Raw genomic sequence first — 15,265 nt, 5'->3', positions numbered from 1 at the left:
ACAAGGTTCAGAAGGGTTATTCCCTCAAGTAGTATATGCATTCTCTTATCTTGATTTATCTACAGTGAGAAAATGGCTAAAAAATAATTACCCATATTTGTTTTGTAGTCAGTGAGATCATGTGATAATCGAAGTGATTCAATTAAGAACTCACGGGGTTCTACAAACTCAGGTCTCGTGAGCATAGCTGCTTTTAGGGTGTGTGTTGTGTGTGTGAATAGCAAGTTCTTTGGTTTTCCTTACCATATATTTGAGTCAAAATAGGTCTTTTTAAGTCATCTCACCAGTGAGTCCACCATATGTGACTTTAAAATAATAAACCTTCTTTTCTAATAAGTATATGCAGACTTTCAAATGAATCACATTAGAAGAGTCGTCATTTATTCCAATGATATAATGCTTTTGCCTAAAATATTTCTAGGACTTACTTTACAATCATCTTCAGAGCCTATGGTTCATTCCTTTGAAGATACTCAACAGTTGTGCCTCTTCCTCCATTAGAGATGGATTTGTTTTCTGGAAACAGACCAAGGTTATTCAAAGCCTAGTAGGGTGTAACCCTCAGTATTAAATTGCCACTTTAGGTAAATAATGAAGCCTAAGTCCAAGCTAACAAAATAGATTTCTGATATACCTCACAAATTGGTTCTGAAAGTTAAGTCCCAAAACTGTTTACCCAAGAATATTATCAATAAATAAGTACATGGCTTTCCAAAGTGACCATTTTAAGGAATACTCATCAAAAGTACAAATGAGTTCAGTGTGTTAGGAGAAGGCAAAGCATAGTTAGTCTAAACCCCGGAGGGTGAGATGATTGTCCCATTTGAGGAACAGGAAGAACATCAGTCTGGTGAAACCATAGTAAACAAGGGTAGTGTGGACTGACACAAGCCTGGAGAGGTGAGCAGGGCCAGGGCCATCAGTGTTCCATCAGTACAGTAAAATCACATACAACTTCATGCATGTCATGTTGACCTGTCCCTTCCTGCCTACCTCTCTGTTTTACTACTCTCTTCACACTTTGTGCTCAATTTCCAAAAATGCTGAACTGATAAGATTTCTGATGAGTACCTCTGTTTCAGGGATACTGAGGGCTTTGGGGAAATCAATTCCTTCTGTAGCGCATACCTTCCCTCTTGTACTTTATAACTCCTGCTAATACCCTGGTCTCTCTGGCCCATTCCCCTCCACTCTTTCTATCCCAGTTCAGACACCTGCCCCCTACCAGGAAGCCTTCTCTGAACCCCATAACCTCCTTGATAGCTGTAATGCTTACAAATCTCTGTGTATAGACTCAGAAGTAAAAGAAATAATCCTTTTTTTACTGTGGGTTGCAAATTTAATTTTAATAAGTTTAGAGTTCTCTGTTTTCATCTAACTTTTTCTCCAAGTTCTAGGTAGACATATAACGCTGAGCTGTTGAGAGCAGGAGGGAGTGAGTGTGAAGCATCTGGTACTTAGGGTCATCATCCCTCCTCACTAGCTGCTTCTACAACATCCACGCTCCCACCTGGCCTGAAGTTAGCTCAGAAGATGACTCCTGAGTTGCACCAGGTACCTTGTGGACTCGCATGATGAGGAGGAGAGCTATCTGCCCCTTCCTGTCCCAGCACGGCCACAGTTCTCTCTGCAGGACCATCTAGGACTTGCCCATTTTCTGTGCCACTCCTGTGCACATCCTGCTCATGCACCTTACTGGGTCACAGAACCTCTTCCCAACTGTCTCTGGCTAAACCCACTTTACCACCATTTCACCTCTGGAAGTCACTGGCTTTGTCTACTCTGTCAGGAAGGTAAGTAGCATCTTCTCTCTGCTCCTGAGTTCCTGAAGCTTATCTGAGGTTTCACTTGTTCTCCCAACTCCACTGCTTAACACAAAATATAGGATAACTTATAATTTCTATATGCCTACTACTTAGCATGATGCCTGGCATATTGTAGGCACTTAAATTGTCTTTGAAATGAATTAAATTCTTTGGTGAGTTGCATCTATATTTCAGTATGGGAAGCCAAAGTGATTTACTCATTGTCTAGATTAACAATAAAATAAATATTTTGAGTAAAATAGAGTGAATAAATTATATTAACTGAATATATAAGAGTTGTAAGAATAAATGGAACCAACAAACCTCTGAATAACTACATAGATGAGATAACAAAATAAGTACTAGTCAGGATAATTGACACTAGCTGTGGTAACAAAAAGTCCCAAACACCAGTAAATTGTCACAATTAAAGTTTACCTCTCACTGAAGCAGAGTCCAATGCAGGTTTCTTTTATTAAGTGATTCACCTGAATGGCTTTCCTCTAAGATGTGTCTCAGGGAATCAGGCTTTTTCAGCTTGGCAACTCTGCCATCTTTATCTTTGCCTTGCATCCTCAAGACTTCAGATACAAGGAAAAGGTACAAGGAAAAGAAGGAACATGGAGAAGGAACACCGTCTTGTAAATGTTTCAGCCTGCAAGGGATACATCATTTCCTCCACTATTCCATTGGTTAAACGATAGTCATATGGCCCCAGCTAGATGTAAAGGGGCTGGGAAATAGAGTTTAGCTGTGTGCCCAGAAAAGGGGAACAGATGCAGTAAGCGTGAAGCCAATATCTGCTATAGTACACACTTAAACATCTGGATGAAATAGCCCCGTGTACCTTGAAGTAATAATAAAGGGTACTTACATAGTTCTGTTAAACTAGAAACAAAACGACATGCTCTACACACTGCCCCACCCATATTATCTTGTGCTTAGTGTTGAAACAACCTCCTTGAACAACCTCCCTGCCTCCACCGTGCTCCACTTCAGTCATCTGACTGTTCTGAGACCACAGCAATCACTCTAAAATAAAAATATGATATTATGTAGGTGAAAACGCTCCAGTGATTCCCTATCTCCCCTGGGGAAAAAAATCCAAATGCTTCCGTACTATATGAGATGATTCTCTAGACACATCCTCCGGTCCCCTTCCCCCTTTTGTACTTGATTCTTCGTGAAAGCTGAACTTTCTCCATCTGGAAAATCGCTCCCCCTAGTGAATAACTATCATCCTTCAAGATTTAATTCAAGCTTGATGTTGTCTATGTACATTTCAGCCCAAACAGAGTAGAACACTAACCTCTGAGGCCAAGCCATCTATCTTCACCCACTGTCTCTCTTTATAGCATTTATCAACTTATATAACATTTATATGCCTTCCTCCCCTATTTGGCAATGAGGTCCTTGGAAACAAGAACAGTTTCTTTTTCAACTTTTATCCTTAATATGAAGCATGGTTTCTGTTACAATATAGTGGCTCTGAAAATGTTTATTGAATTGAATTAAGTGTACTGTATATGAACTCAAATGTACTAAATTCTGCAGTTGTCTTACTATCTTTCCAATTCTTTAATAAATGAAGGATTAGATATGGAAGTAAATCCCTTGTGTTCTAAATATCCTGACCCAGTCAAACCATCTCATCTCACAGAACCTGGAAACCAAAAGTACAGTGAAATTCACAGAAAGATATGAGGTGAAGTCTTTGGTTAAATTTATTCTCTTTCTATTGAAAAGAGTTTAGAATGGATACCATGATAAATTTAGATAGAACAGGCAGTCGTTCTAATCCACAGTGACAAGAAATCCAAATTATTTTTATGCCACCAAATTCCATTCCAGCGTAGAATACTGCTTTTTGACTTGGAATTTACCATAGATGATATCATATTTTCCCAAACCTAATTCTGCCAGGAAACATCTAGTAGAGCCCACTTATTTCTAAGAGAACTAAGATCTCATTCTGTCTCTAGATATTAATCTATAAATATGTATTCATTTAAACCATCATTTGTGAAAATGGGAAGGAAAGGTTATCAGTAACACTCCTTTTAAAAAGCTGATTAGTACGTATAGCTTGAGGATAAAGATCCCTTGAATCTATGGCTTAATTCCTCTTTCAGTAGTCCTCTTCTGATACCCATCATTAAACCTTTATTAGAAACCCAAGATCCACAAAAAATATCATGGGACCTGAAACAGAAACATAAAAGTTGAGTCTCATCTTCAGGGAAATTAAAAACATTTTTTTCTTCTTTTTGTGGGGGAGGGATGGGGGGAAATTAGGGTTTTATTTAGTTACTTATTTACTTATTTACTTTAATGGAGGTACTGGAGATTGAACCCAGGACTCATGCGTGCTAAGCGTGCACTCTACCACTGAGCTATACCCTCCTCCACTTCAGGGAACTGTTAGAACTGGAAAAGGGCACAGGGCAGGAGAGTTATAGAAAATAAAATAATACACTTGGAGCTGTTTGGTGACAAATTTGAAATTGTGTAGTGAAAGCTATCCATGTAATAGCAGTTCACTTAAAAAAAAAACCTGGGATGCAGCAACATGGATGCTCCTGGAGAATGTCATTCTAAGTGAAGTAAGCCAGAAAGAGAAAGAAAAATACCATATGAGGTCCCTCATATGTGGAATCTAAAAAAAAGAACAAAAACAAAAAAAAGCATAAATACAAAACAGAAATAGACTCACAGACATAGAATACAAACTTGTGGTTGCCAAGGGGGCGGGGGGTGGGAAGAGATAGACTGGGATTTCAAAACTGTAGAATAGATAAACAAGATTATACTGTATAGCACAGGGAAATATATACAAGATCTTATGGTGGCTCACAGAGAAAAAAATGTGATAATGAATATACATATGTTCATGTATAACTGAAAAATTGTGCTCTACATTGGAATTTGACACAACATTGTAAAATGATTATAAATCAATAAAAAATGTTTAAAAAAGCTATTAAAAGATTTAAAATAAAATATCACTAGTCATAAAAAAATGTTTTCTTAAGAAAATATTTTTTCTGTTTCTCCTGTTACAATGGTGGAGTAAAGAGACATTACATCCTGAGTTTTTGCTGGTGATTATCATAGTTACAGGAAAGTAGGTAAACGATAAAAATAAATAGTAGTAAATATTTGTTTAATCAGTCTATGTGTAAGTAAATAGTGTTGTCTAGATGTAATAAAAAGTCAATAGTTTAAAAAAAACCTGGTATATATTGGTAAAATTTAAAAATTGGGCAAATTACTCCTGAACTTCCATTGTCACATTGACCTTTGCTAAAGAGACATTGTCTCCAAGATAACTGTGAAATGTAGAAAAGACTGACATTCTATGAAAAATGTACAATGATAACTCAAAAGCAGAGGGTATATGTGTGTGTATGGGAAAGATGGCTGGATCATCAGTTTTGATTCATGTAAAAGTATGAATGTGGTATTGTAGAAAGATATTTGTTCTTTGCCCCTGGTTCCTGGCCTAGAGTTCCTAGAACCCTTGGAATTTCCCGAGTGATAAGAGTGGCAGGAACATCTTTTGTTCTAATGAGGTGACTCTTGAGGGGCCTCTAGATAGCTCCAGGATGGGGGCTGGTCACCCCTAGAAAGACCAAGCCTCGATTTGAAGCTTGGAACTTTCAGCCCCACCCCCAACCTCCAACCCTCAACCTCCTAGGAGAGAGAAGGGTAGAGACTGAGTTCAGTCATCAGTGGTCAATAAATCATGTCTACTTACTGAACCCTCCATAAAACCCCTAAACAATGAGGTTCAGAGAGCTTCTGGGCTGGGAGGGTGGCACACCCCAATGCCATGAGGACAGAAGCTCCTGCACTCAGAACACTTTCAGATCTTACCCCAAGTTCCTTTTCATCAGGCTGTTCATTTGTGTCCTTTGTAATAAAGCAGTAAATGTAAATTACGTGGCTTCTTGAGTTCTATGCAACAGAGCTGGGAGGGGCGGTAGAAACCCCCAAATGTATAGTCAACCAGGCAAAAATGTAGGAAGCCTGGAAACCCCATCTGTGGCGATTGTCTTAAGTAGGGAGCTGTCTTGTGGGCATGAGGCCTTAACCTGTGCGATCTGGGCTAACTTTGGATAGTCAGTGTCAGAACTGAGTTGAATTGTGATATGTCCAGTTGGTATTGGAGAATTGGAGAATTGGTTACTGTAGGGAAAATAAAACCTCTCAATGAAGTTTTGGAAGATAAAAATAGAAAGATGGCTGTGTGAGCACTAGGTATTTATTTAGACCTTGATCTGACCTCAGTATAAAACAAAGATCCCAGCCTCTCTGTGTACGTATTCTGTGCAGGCAGAAATATATTGTCATCATCAAGAAAAAATTGCATAAAAGCCAAAGGGAAAAGGAAATTTCCATGAGAAATAAGGAAAAAGGTCAATAGAAGGAATGCTAATCTATGAGTAGGTAAGGCTGCCAAGAACCTTCCTTCATCCCTCCTTGGGGCTGCACAAACTCTCTTCATCTCCTTTTTGGACACAGTCATCTGACGGAGTGAGATGTGAATCAGCAGACAGTGCATAACTGATGTCAAAAATGTTTGAAATTGCTACTCCACCATTTAAATTTACACGCACAGTCCTTCTCAATCTTGGATAAATCCTCTCATATTTAATACCTTCCAAAGGCATTTCGCTGGTGTCCCTCTCCTGGCTTGGTGTGGATTGCATTGGTTACCTGCCTCAAATTCTTCAATGGTTTCCATTTGCACTTAGGGTAGGAGTCAAGGTCTTGACTCAGTCCACCGGGGTATGCATGAGAGGGCCTCAGCCTGACTCTCCAGACCCACGCATTCCCTCCCTCATCTTCTCTCTGTCTGCTCCTGCCACAGGGACCTTCCTTTAGTTCCTAACCACCGCCAGCCAACCGCTCTCCCACCTCAGAGTCCCACCCTCACCCCACATTCCACTAGTCCCCGCTTAAACATTTCTTCTTCCTAGATGCTTTCTCTGATTCCCCAATTTCAATTCCATTGTCTTATTTTATTTTGATTGCACCTCGCACTTTTCCTTCATCACACCTACTAGAGTGGAGTCAGGTACTTATCAGATCTGTTGTTGATTTAATGTCTACCTCCAGCTGGCTCTTTGTGAGCAGAAACAATGTTGTTCACCACTGTCTCTCCAGTGCCGAGCACACGTTGCCTGCTCACAGAAGGTAAAGGTTTGTTTAAGAAATAGGCTGACATAGTTACAAAGGGTATCAGGAACCATAGAGAACTTAGCTGGCCTTAAAGGATAAGGAGATGCTTCATTCTCAAATGCAGGCATAATATTCAAAAACTTGGTCAAAGGGCCCAAACTTTCAGTAATGCGATGAGTGAGTTCTGGGAATATAATATACAGTGTGGTGACTAGACTAATGATACTGTACTGTCTTGTACACTTGAAATTTGTTAAGAGAGTAGATCTTAAGTGTTCTTACCACACACACACACACACACACACACAAATACACACACACAAAGGTAACTATGGAGGTGCTGGATGAGTTAATTAACTTGATTGTGCTAAATATTTTACAATATATTCTTATATCAAATCATCATGTGATGTACCTTAAATATGTACAATTTTATTTGTCATTCATTCCTCAATAAAGCTGGGGAAAAAATAAAACAAGGCAAGGATAGTATGATTTAAAATAAAATCAGAGAAGATGGTGCTGGAGCAGTCTCCAAGGCCCCCTGCTGGGCCAAGAGTTAACCTCTTACTTGCTGGATCTGAGTTCCTGCGGGATGGGGCTGGAGCCGGTGGCAGGAATAGGAAGGGTACTGGGGACTTTGGGCCACACACTATTTACCTACAAGTACAAACTTATTTTAATGCTTTTAAAACTGGTATAGTGGCATGGACATAGCCACGCTAAAATTCTGCTCTGAGGAGGAGAAGGCTGGGACGCCTCCCAAAAAGGTAACTTGAAAGTTCATGAATGATGTGGAGATGACGGACCAGCATGAGGACGAGATGGACAGAGCTTGAGGGGGACTTGTGACGGCGTGGTTCTGCCATTTCCAGTGACCTCGTGTGTAACATGAAGAAAATAACAGTATGGACTCCAAAAGGATCCAATGAGGAAACCGAATGCAAAGCTCTCTACACACTGCTTGGTCAGTGGTAGTTATTATTACTGTTGTTGCTGCTTCTGTTGCTGTTGTTGTCATTAGGAAAAGCACTGGTCAAAAGTGGGCTCTAGCTGGGCTCTAGCTCGCTTCCGCCACCATCTGTGTGGCCCCGGACAAGCTAACCACGCTGACCAAAACTTTGCGTACATATGAATGTGTGAATTTTCTGGGAAACAGGTTCATATTTTTATCAGGCTCTTAAGAGTTTAAACACTACTCATTTTCAAATCCTACCTTTTCAAATCCCACATTTACCACAAGTGTCAGGAATCAAACTGTCTCTTTTTACATTAGTGTAAATTATACTCATTATTACTACTCCATTGTTTTTAATTGTAAGATCACCAAATTTATTTTGTATTTCTTCAAGAAAAAAACGTTACTTCATTTTTAAATGTTGCCTTCAATATTATCATTTGAATACAAATCACAATACCCACTATTTCCAAATTTTAAACTTTTATTTCAAATACTTAAACATAAAGCTGTTAACAATAACCATAATATTAGTGAGTAGAAATAATAAAATATAAAAATAAGCATTGAAACACATATTTTAATTTGAAAACATTTGACACAGAAATACAGGTCCCCTGTATCAAATAAATCTATTTCATCCTGGTACCTGAACTTCTCCTAAAACAAACAAACAAACAAAAAAAAATGAAAAGAAGATGACTCTGAAAAGTCATTAAACAAACTTTACAATGATTTGTATGAAGGTAAAGTGAAATATAATTCCACAAAAAGAAAAATTTTGCCAAAAATTATTGAGGTATATTTATGTAAATTACTGTAGTTAAATGAAAAAATAAGGACAAAAATATCTACTCTTATTTAAAATCTCTTAAGATTGAAAGAATAGATCACCTCTTATACAACAACTGAAGTCACATACATATCTGCCATCAAAAAACACTTGCATCTAAATGATGATTCATTCTCCGACCACCACTGGTGCTCACAAACCCTGCTTCCTAGCTGTGTGTAATTTGAATTCTGTTTGATGTAATGAGAGACCCACAAGCTTAACCCAAAAAAATCTTTATCTTCATCTATATTTTGTGAAAACAAATTGAGGCAAAACTAAGTTCCAAATTACCTGGAAGGAAAAGACATCTTTTCCTCCTGGTCTTGCTTCTTGGTACATGTTTATTAATCCCAAAGCACTTTTTGACCTCATACCGACCATTCATCAGTTTTCATCAGCCATTATCACTGGTCCCTGCAGTGCACCCCAGTGGGTTGGCAGGAAAACTTGTTGAATCAGGTTTCATGGGAGAAAAATGCATTGCACTTCTGAAGTCCCAGTCTATACTTAGAAAAAAAAAAAGCTCCATTCAGTGTGGTGAATTTCCCTAGAGTATGTGGCTACATTTACAATGGGCATTACCAAAACTAAAACTCAAGTATAAAACTAGAGTCTAGGATATTACAATCTCAACAATAAAGGCAAAAACAACCATAGGCAGCATTTCTACATATTGAAATTCCTGCAGCCGGATGTTCTTGGGGTTTATCAAAATGTGATCTGATTAAGGGACTATTGGGACAGTTGTGCTGTAAGTCATGCTGTTAGTCACATGCCTTCAAAATAGTTTCTGCAATGCTAGAAACGCTGAATTTAATATTGGAAAGTACTTACATTGCCACCAATCAAATAACAGAGTGAAAATGAGGGGGGGGGGGCGAAATCTACGAACCAGCGCCACCATGCTTCAGGGAGTGGGATGATTACATGATTTAGCTGTTTATGAGTGCAGACACATGCTGTAAGGATTAAACTGGATGAAGGAAAGGGGTGGCTTCGAAGCCCATTAGTTTACAAAATGCAAAACTTAAATGTTTTCAAAAAAAATAAAATTAAAATATACGTATCTTTTTGACAACTAAATTACAAATGTCTTTGTAATTTATATATTCTATATATAAAAAGCAAGGAAAACTGCTGTGTTTTTTTTTTAAATGGAAAATGCTGGGTTCAATCCCTGTAAAAGCACCAAATGCGTACCATTTAGGATAATATCACTGATGCACGGATGTTTGACAACTCAATTACAAAGCTCTTTGATATACTGGGTATGAAGAGTGGCAATTAGGGCCAATAAAATCAAAGAAAGAAAAAAAAACTAATTAACACCAACATATCATTATGACTCACTAGCACATAAAATCCCATGCCTGCTGTAAATTGCCAGCAATTGGCAATTCTCAAATTCCTGAGGATACAGACAGTGGTTTCCAAAAACTGAAGCCACCAGAGGTTTAGGGGGCTCTTGGGAACTTTAGGGTTCTTTCTTCTATGAAAAGGCTCAAAGCGCATCAAGGGCTTAAAAACCCACCCATCCCTGCCCCCAAGAAATGTAATCTTAAGATTATGAACTGTAGTGATGAGTTGCGGATTCTAAACAAATTATGTTACTATCTTATAAAACAAAACAAAAAAAAGGTTAATTTTTGCGTTAAAAACAACATGGAATTTGGAAAAAAGGCCTGAGTTCAAATTCCAGATCAGATTAATTACCGTCCTTGTAACTTTGTGCATATCATTTAATTCTCCATCAAATGGGAATAATAATAAAGTCTACCCAACAGAGTTGTTGTGAGGGAAAATGTGGCAAAATACACATGAAAATATTCTAAAATTGAAAAAAAAAGAAAAAAAGAAAACCCTCCACAAATGTTAATTCTTCCACTGTACCATGAGCAGGCTCCGTCTAAACTTAGCAGATGAGAAAAGTACAAAGATTTCCTGCTACAAAAATCTGAATACACTGAAAGTAAACTGATCATAATAGAAAAAATAGCACACTGCAGAGGGAAAGACTCCATGAAAACTGGATTTAGCAAAATTGACCCAGGCTTCAAATGGAGAAAACTTGGCAGAAATTTTCAGCAAGATATTAAATCTGTTTTTATACAGTGAACAAATCCAGATTTTTAAACGCCTCTATGGCTTTGGGATTGTGTGGAAAAGCATTTGGAGAATCTGAATTAATTAAAATTGAAAAGTAAAAATAAAAATCATACTTGGCTACTGATAGCTAAGTAAACACGTATTGTCAAAAAAATTTAATAACTAACTGCAGCTAACAGTTTTATTCCTCTAACTTCATTATTGAAAAACCCATGGTAGCAAATGATCTCCTAAACGCTGACAGCTACAGTGGACACATCATTTAAATCCAGAAAAGAACTGATTTTCCAAAAATATTCTGGATGTTTCTGCATAAGCATACCAAATAATAAAATGCATCCAGAACACTTTGTAAAGGGCATTGTGTCACATAAATGTAAGGTATTATTATTATTAGAGAAATCTGAAAAGCTTTTTTTTTTAATCTTGTAGAATAAGACAAAAATATATGAAATCTATAAAACAAAGAATTCTACAAAAGTGACACAGAAAACACTTGTATCTCAGTATAAACCAGAATAACTTGAGTGGGGAGAAATGGAAACCACAAGCCAAATTCCTTTCCTGGCTTCACTGGCCGTTCTTCTCTGACAACCTTGGCTTTGATTTTCACGTCACTCCGTCACATACACAGATCTTTGTTCATCTCTGGCACCCTGCAGCTACTCCTGTTCTGAGCTATTGAGCTTCTACATAACTGATTTCTCCTGTTGCTTTCCCGAACTCCCTAAACAACTCAAGCAATCAGCTCACCAGTTCTCCATTGCTGACATGGGTTGAGCATATGTGGCCTCCCCAACCTGCCACCTCTTGGGTGCTGAAGCCCCACAAAACACAGGAGTGAAGGGTGCCAAGAGCAGGTATCCGTGCAACCCAGAGGAAAACTCATTTGCAAAACCAACTCATAAGCGTTTGCCCTGCTTAAAATTCCATTACATCTTGAGAGTCTGGAGAGTCCTCTAGGTCTAACAAGTCCCCTAAGCTTCCCTGTGAGTTTAGGGTGAACCCCGAGTTTTTTAACGCATTATGAGCATTCATAAACTTCTGCAGGTATTTGGAGGTGTACAACCAATGATGCTTCAAGACGTCTTCCATTTCGTAGTACTTGGACTGCCTGGCATTCATCTTCCGGAAACGCCTGAACAATTTGTTGCCAGACTCATTTCCCTCGCTTGCCCAGGCCCCAATAGAGCCATCCCTCTCAATAATTTCAGGGACGTGGGCCAGGGTCTTGTGAAAATAATTGGTGATCTTGCCCTCATATCTATACTTGAACTTGGTGGAGAGGAGCTCAGCAAAACGCTGTGAATTGAAACTGTACTGGCAGAGGGATTCTGGGCACTCCTTAGCAGGGCATGACGATCGCCAGACGGGTTTCATCTTCAAATAAAGGTCCATCAGTTCCCTCAGAGCTTCGTGCCTCTCCTCGGAGGGAACTAATTCACAGACTGCTTCAACCGTCTCTTTGGTCATGAGCTTCCTGGCGAAGTTGCCGTTCATCCTCATGATGGGCTTCAGGTTCATCTTCTTCCGGAGGTGCTTGTCCAGGGTCGCCTGCCATCTTTTCCTTTCCTCCCTGGAGGCGTTGGGATTCTTATACACCTCCCCTATCTCTAGCTGGAAGATCTTGTAAAACTCAGCCGCGTTGCCAATGTCGCAGTGGAGCGCGTCGATGGACGGGACCGTCTCGATGAAGGGTTTGGCCGAGACCCCCTTCACCCGATCCCGCAGCTCTTCCACCGTCTCGTGGTAAGGGTTGGACCGCCAGACCTCGTAGCGCTCCAGGTTCTCGGCGTGGCTCCTGGTTATGGAGTGGAGGACAAGATTCTGAGAGGCTTCCAGGCGGGTAGCATCACACAGAGTACAAATGTAGACTGAGCCAGAAGCCTCGAGGCCTTCCACTTCCCGGACAAGTTTCTCGTCGTATCCGGTGCCCCTGAAGATGAACTTGAAGGTCCGGAGGATGCCTCCCATCTCCAGCATTAATTCGCTGCTCTTCATGGCCTCCCTCTCGGCGATGAGGGGGCTCAGGATGGCCGTCAGGGTCTCGTGGTCAGACTCATCAGCCAGCATCAGGCACAACGGCTTGCAACACAGCTCAGAGTTCGGCTTGGCTTCCTCGAACACCTTCACGTTCTGTGACCCATGCGCGATGGTAATCTTCATGATCGTGAAGGAAAACCGAACCGCCTTCTCCGGAACTGCCGGCCCGCTCCCATGCTTCTCGCTCACGTCTCCCATCCCATCACAAGACTCCTTCACCACCACGGTGAAGGGGCCATTCAGGTAGTCATCAAGGTCCTGGCCTCTCATGCCTTCCAGGATGTCTTCTTCCATGTCCATCAGAGCAGACACCAAAGCTGAATCATAGCGGAAGCGCTTGGCAATGGTGTCCACCGGGTAATCGTCCACAGAGGAGGACAGTCCGGACAGCCCATCAATAATGCCCACGTCGGTGCTGGAAGCCACGTTCTTCAGAGGTGGCTGCCACTCGAAGGGGTGGTAGCCCGGCAGGAGGACCTTCTCAGCGTTCCGAAGGGCGTGCAAAGGCTGGAAAATCTGCCTCCCCGTGATGGCTTTCACAGTCCTGTACATCTTGTGGTACTGACTGCAGCTGAGGAAGGTGTTGACGCGGATGGCCAAGCAAACAGCTGGCTGTAGACCAGAGCCCCGTCCCTGCATGATGGCCTCCAGCTCGTCTGCTTGTCTGTGCTCATTCCTCGCCCTCAGTGCCAGCAGAAACAAGGTCAGGCACACCGACTTCACATCCCCACCTTCTTCTTTGTCAGCAAAAGCCTTGACTTGCAGCTTGAGCTCCCTCAGACGGTGCTTCTGAGCCCTCCGGGTCAGGGACAGGAGGTGCTGGCGGGGCCGGCCTCCTTTATTGATATGTACGAAAGTCTCTTTTGATTCCTTATGGCTTGAGACATGGTGATTGTATTTTTCCAAGCTGACCTCCTCATTGCACTCTTGTGCTGGACATTTCACAGTCAGGGAATTCAGGATGCTCAGAAAAGACCTCACCGGACTCTCCAGGTCAGTAGGGAAGCAGGGATACTGGCAAGAGGGACAGTAGCTGCCCATGACTTTGAGGCACCTCAGGATGCAGATCCTGCAAAATACATGCTTACAGCTGGTCTCCACAGGGTCAGCCAGAATGTGCTCACAAATCTGGCAGGAGATAGATTTCACAAAGTGTGCCGGGAAGTCCACTGCCAGGAGCTTGGTGCTAAGATGTATCTTACTGCAGCTGGCAATCTTCTTCATCAGTTCCTTGCTGCTGATCCTTGCCTGAGCTCTCCTCTTGTGCCGACGGGCTTGTTTTGCTCGGTCAATCACAGTTTTGAGTTTTTTGCTGAGCTGCAGGTTTGGCTGCGGACTCTTCCTCTTGAGTCCACGACGGGCAGCATGGCAGATGTCGCAGGAGGGTGTGTGGGGATGCCACTCCATGGTTACACTCTTTGGGCAATAAACCTCACATGGGGCACTGCTAAACTTCCTGTGCATGAAGCTCCAGCAATTATGACAGAACTCAGTGGGGTGGATCGAGTCCACATCTGCCTTCACATCGATCCGGAAAACCTTGGCGATGAGGTCTGGCCAGGAAGTGGCTCTCTTTTCTTTCTTTCGCAAAAGGACTTGGGTTTTCCCGTCCACAGGCCCGTGGACCGGATATCTCCTGTTGTGCCCATCGCTGTTGAAAGAATTCCCACAGATGCGGCAGAGGTGTCTCAGGTTGGCTTGGTGGATGGCTTTGTCTCTCGCTTTCCCATCATCAGGGGGTTTCTTCAAAAACTTTGGGTGAGGCTTTAATGCTGGTTGAGTCAGGGCTGGCTTCTGACCACCACCCTTGTCCAGGACTGCTGGAGATTGCTCGAGGAAGGGCTTCCCCTCGGAGGAATCTTGCTTTTCCTTTTGAGCATTTTCAGGGGCCTTTTCAAAGGATCTCACCCTGAATAGCTTAAATTTCCACTCTGAAAATTTAATATGTGGATGCTGGATTTCATCGGGGGCGGAACTGAGTCCCAGGGTCGGGGGCAAAGAGACAGCCATGCTGGCTGAAGTACCTGGGAACAATAAAAACAAGTCAGATTAGGAAAAAATTTCAGTATCCCACTGATGCATCTTGGAAGGACTACAAATGTACACATTTGATTATTCATTTATTAAATCATCCAACAAGCTAGTTATTAAACCTCCTATTTTAATATACTAGGTTAGGTGCTGATCATATAGCAAAGAACAGAGTCATTTCTTGTTCTGACAGTGCTGGGGTGATCATTTATACCATGTATCTAAGTACATTCACCACCATGGTTTGTTTTACATATATATGTACAATCCTATTTCTTTTTGTAATTTATTATTTTTTACTGA

At 41.2% G+C, this 15,265-nt stretch overlaps 1 protein-coding gene across 1 annotated transcript; it reads right to left on the bottom strand.

Moving 5' to 3' along the window:
• Positions 1-11,809: 11,809 nt before the first annotated feature.
• On the bottom strand, positions 11,810-14,941 carry RAG1 (recombination activating 1). The gene has a single exon (XM_006216856.2). It carries the CDS (start codon positions 14,939-14,941, stop codon positions 11,810-11,812), a length of 3,132 nt encoding a protein of 1,043 aa, XP_006216918.2.
• Positions 14,942-15,265: the final 324 nt, after the last annotated feature.

This window comes from Vicugna pacos, chromosome 10 (assembly GCF_048564905.1).
Source record: "Vicugna pacos chromosome 10, VicPac4, whole genome shotgun sequence".
NCBI lineage: Eukaryota > Metazoa > Chordata > Mammalia > Artiodactyla > Camelidae > Vicugna > Vicugna pacos.
Note: the sequence above shows the minus strand (reverse complement) of the source record. Positions and strands in the feature narration are given on the sequence as shown.

Coding starts and splice junctions, on each gene's coding strand:
- RAG1 (XM_006216856.2), bottom strand. CDS start 14,941: ATGGCTGTCTCTTTGCCCCCGACCCTGGGACTCAGTTCCGCCCCCGAT.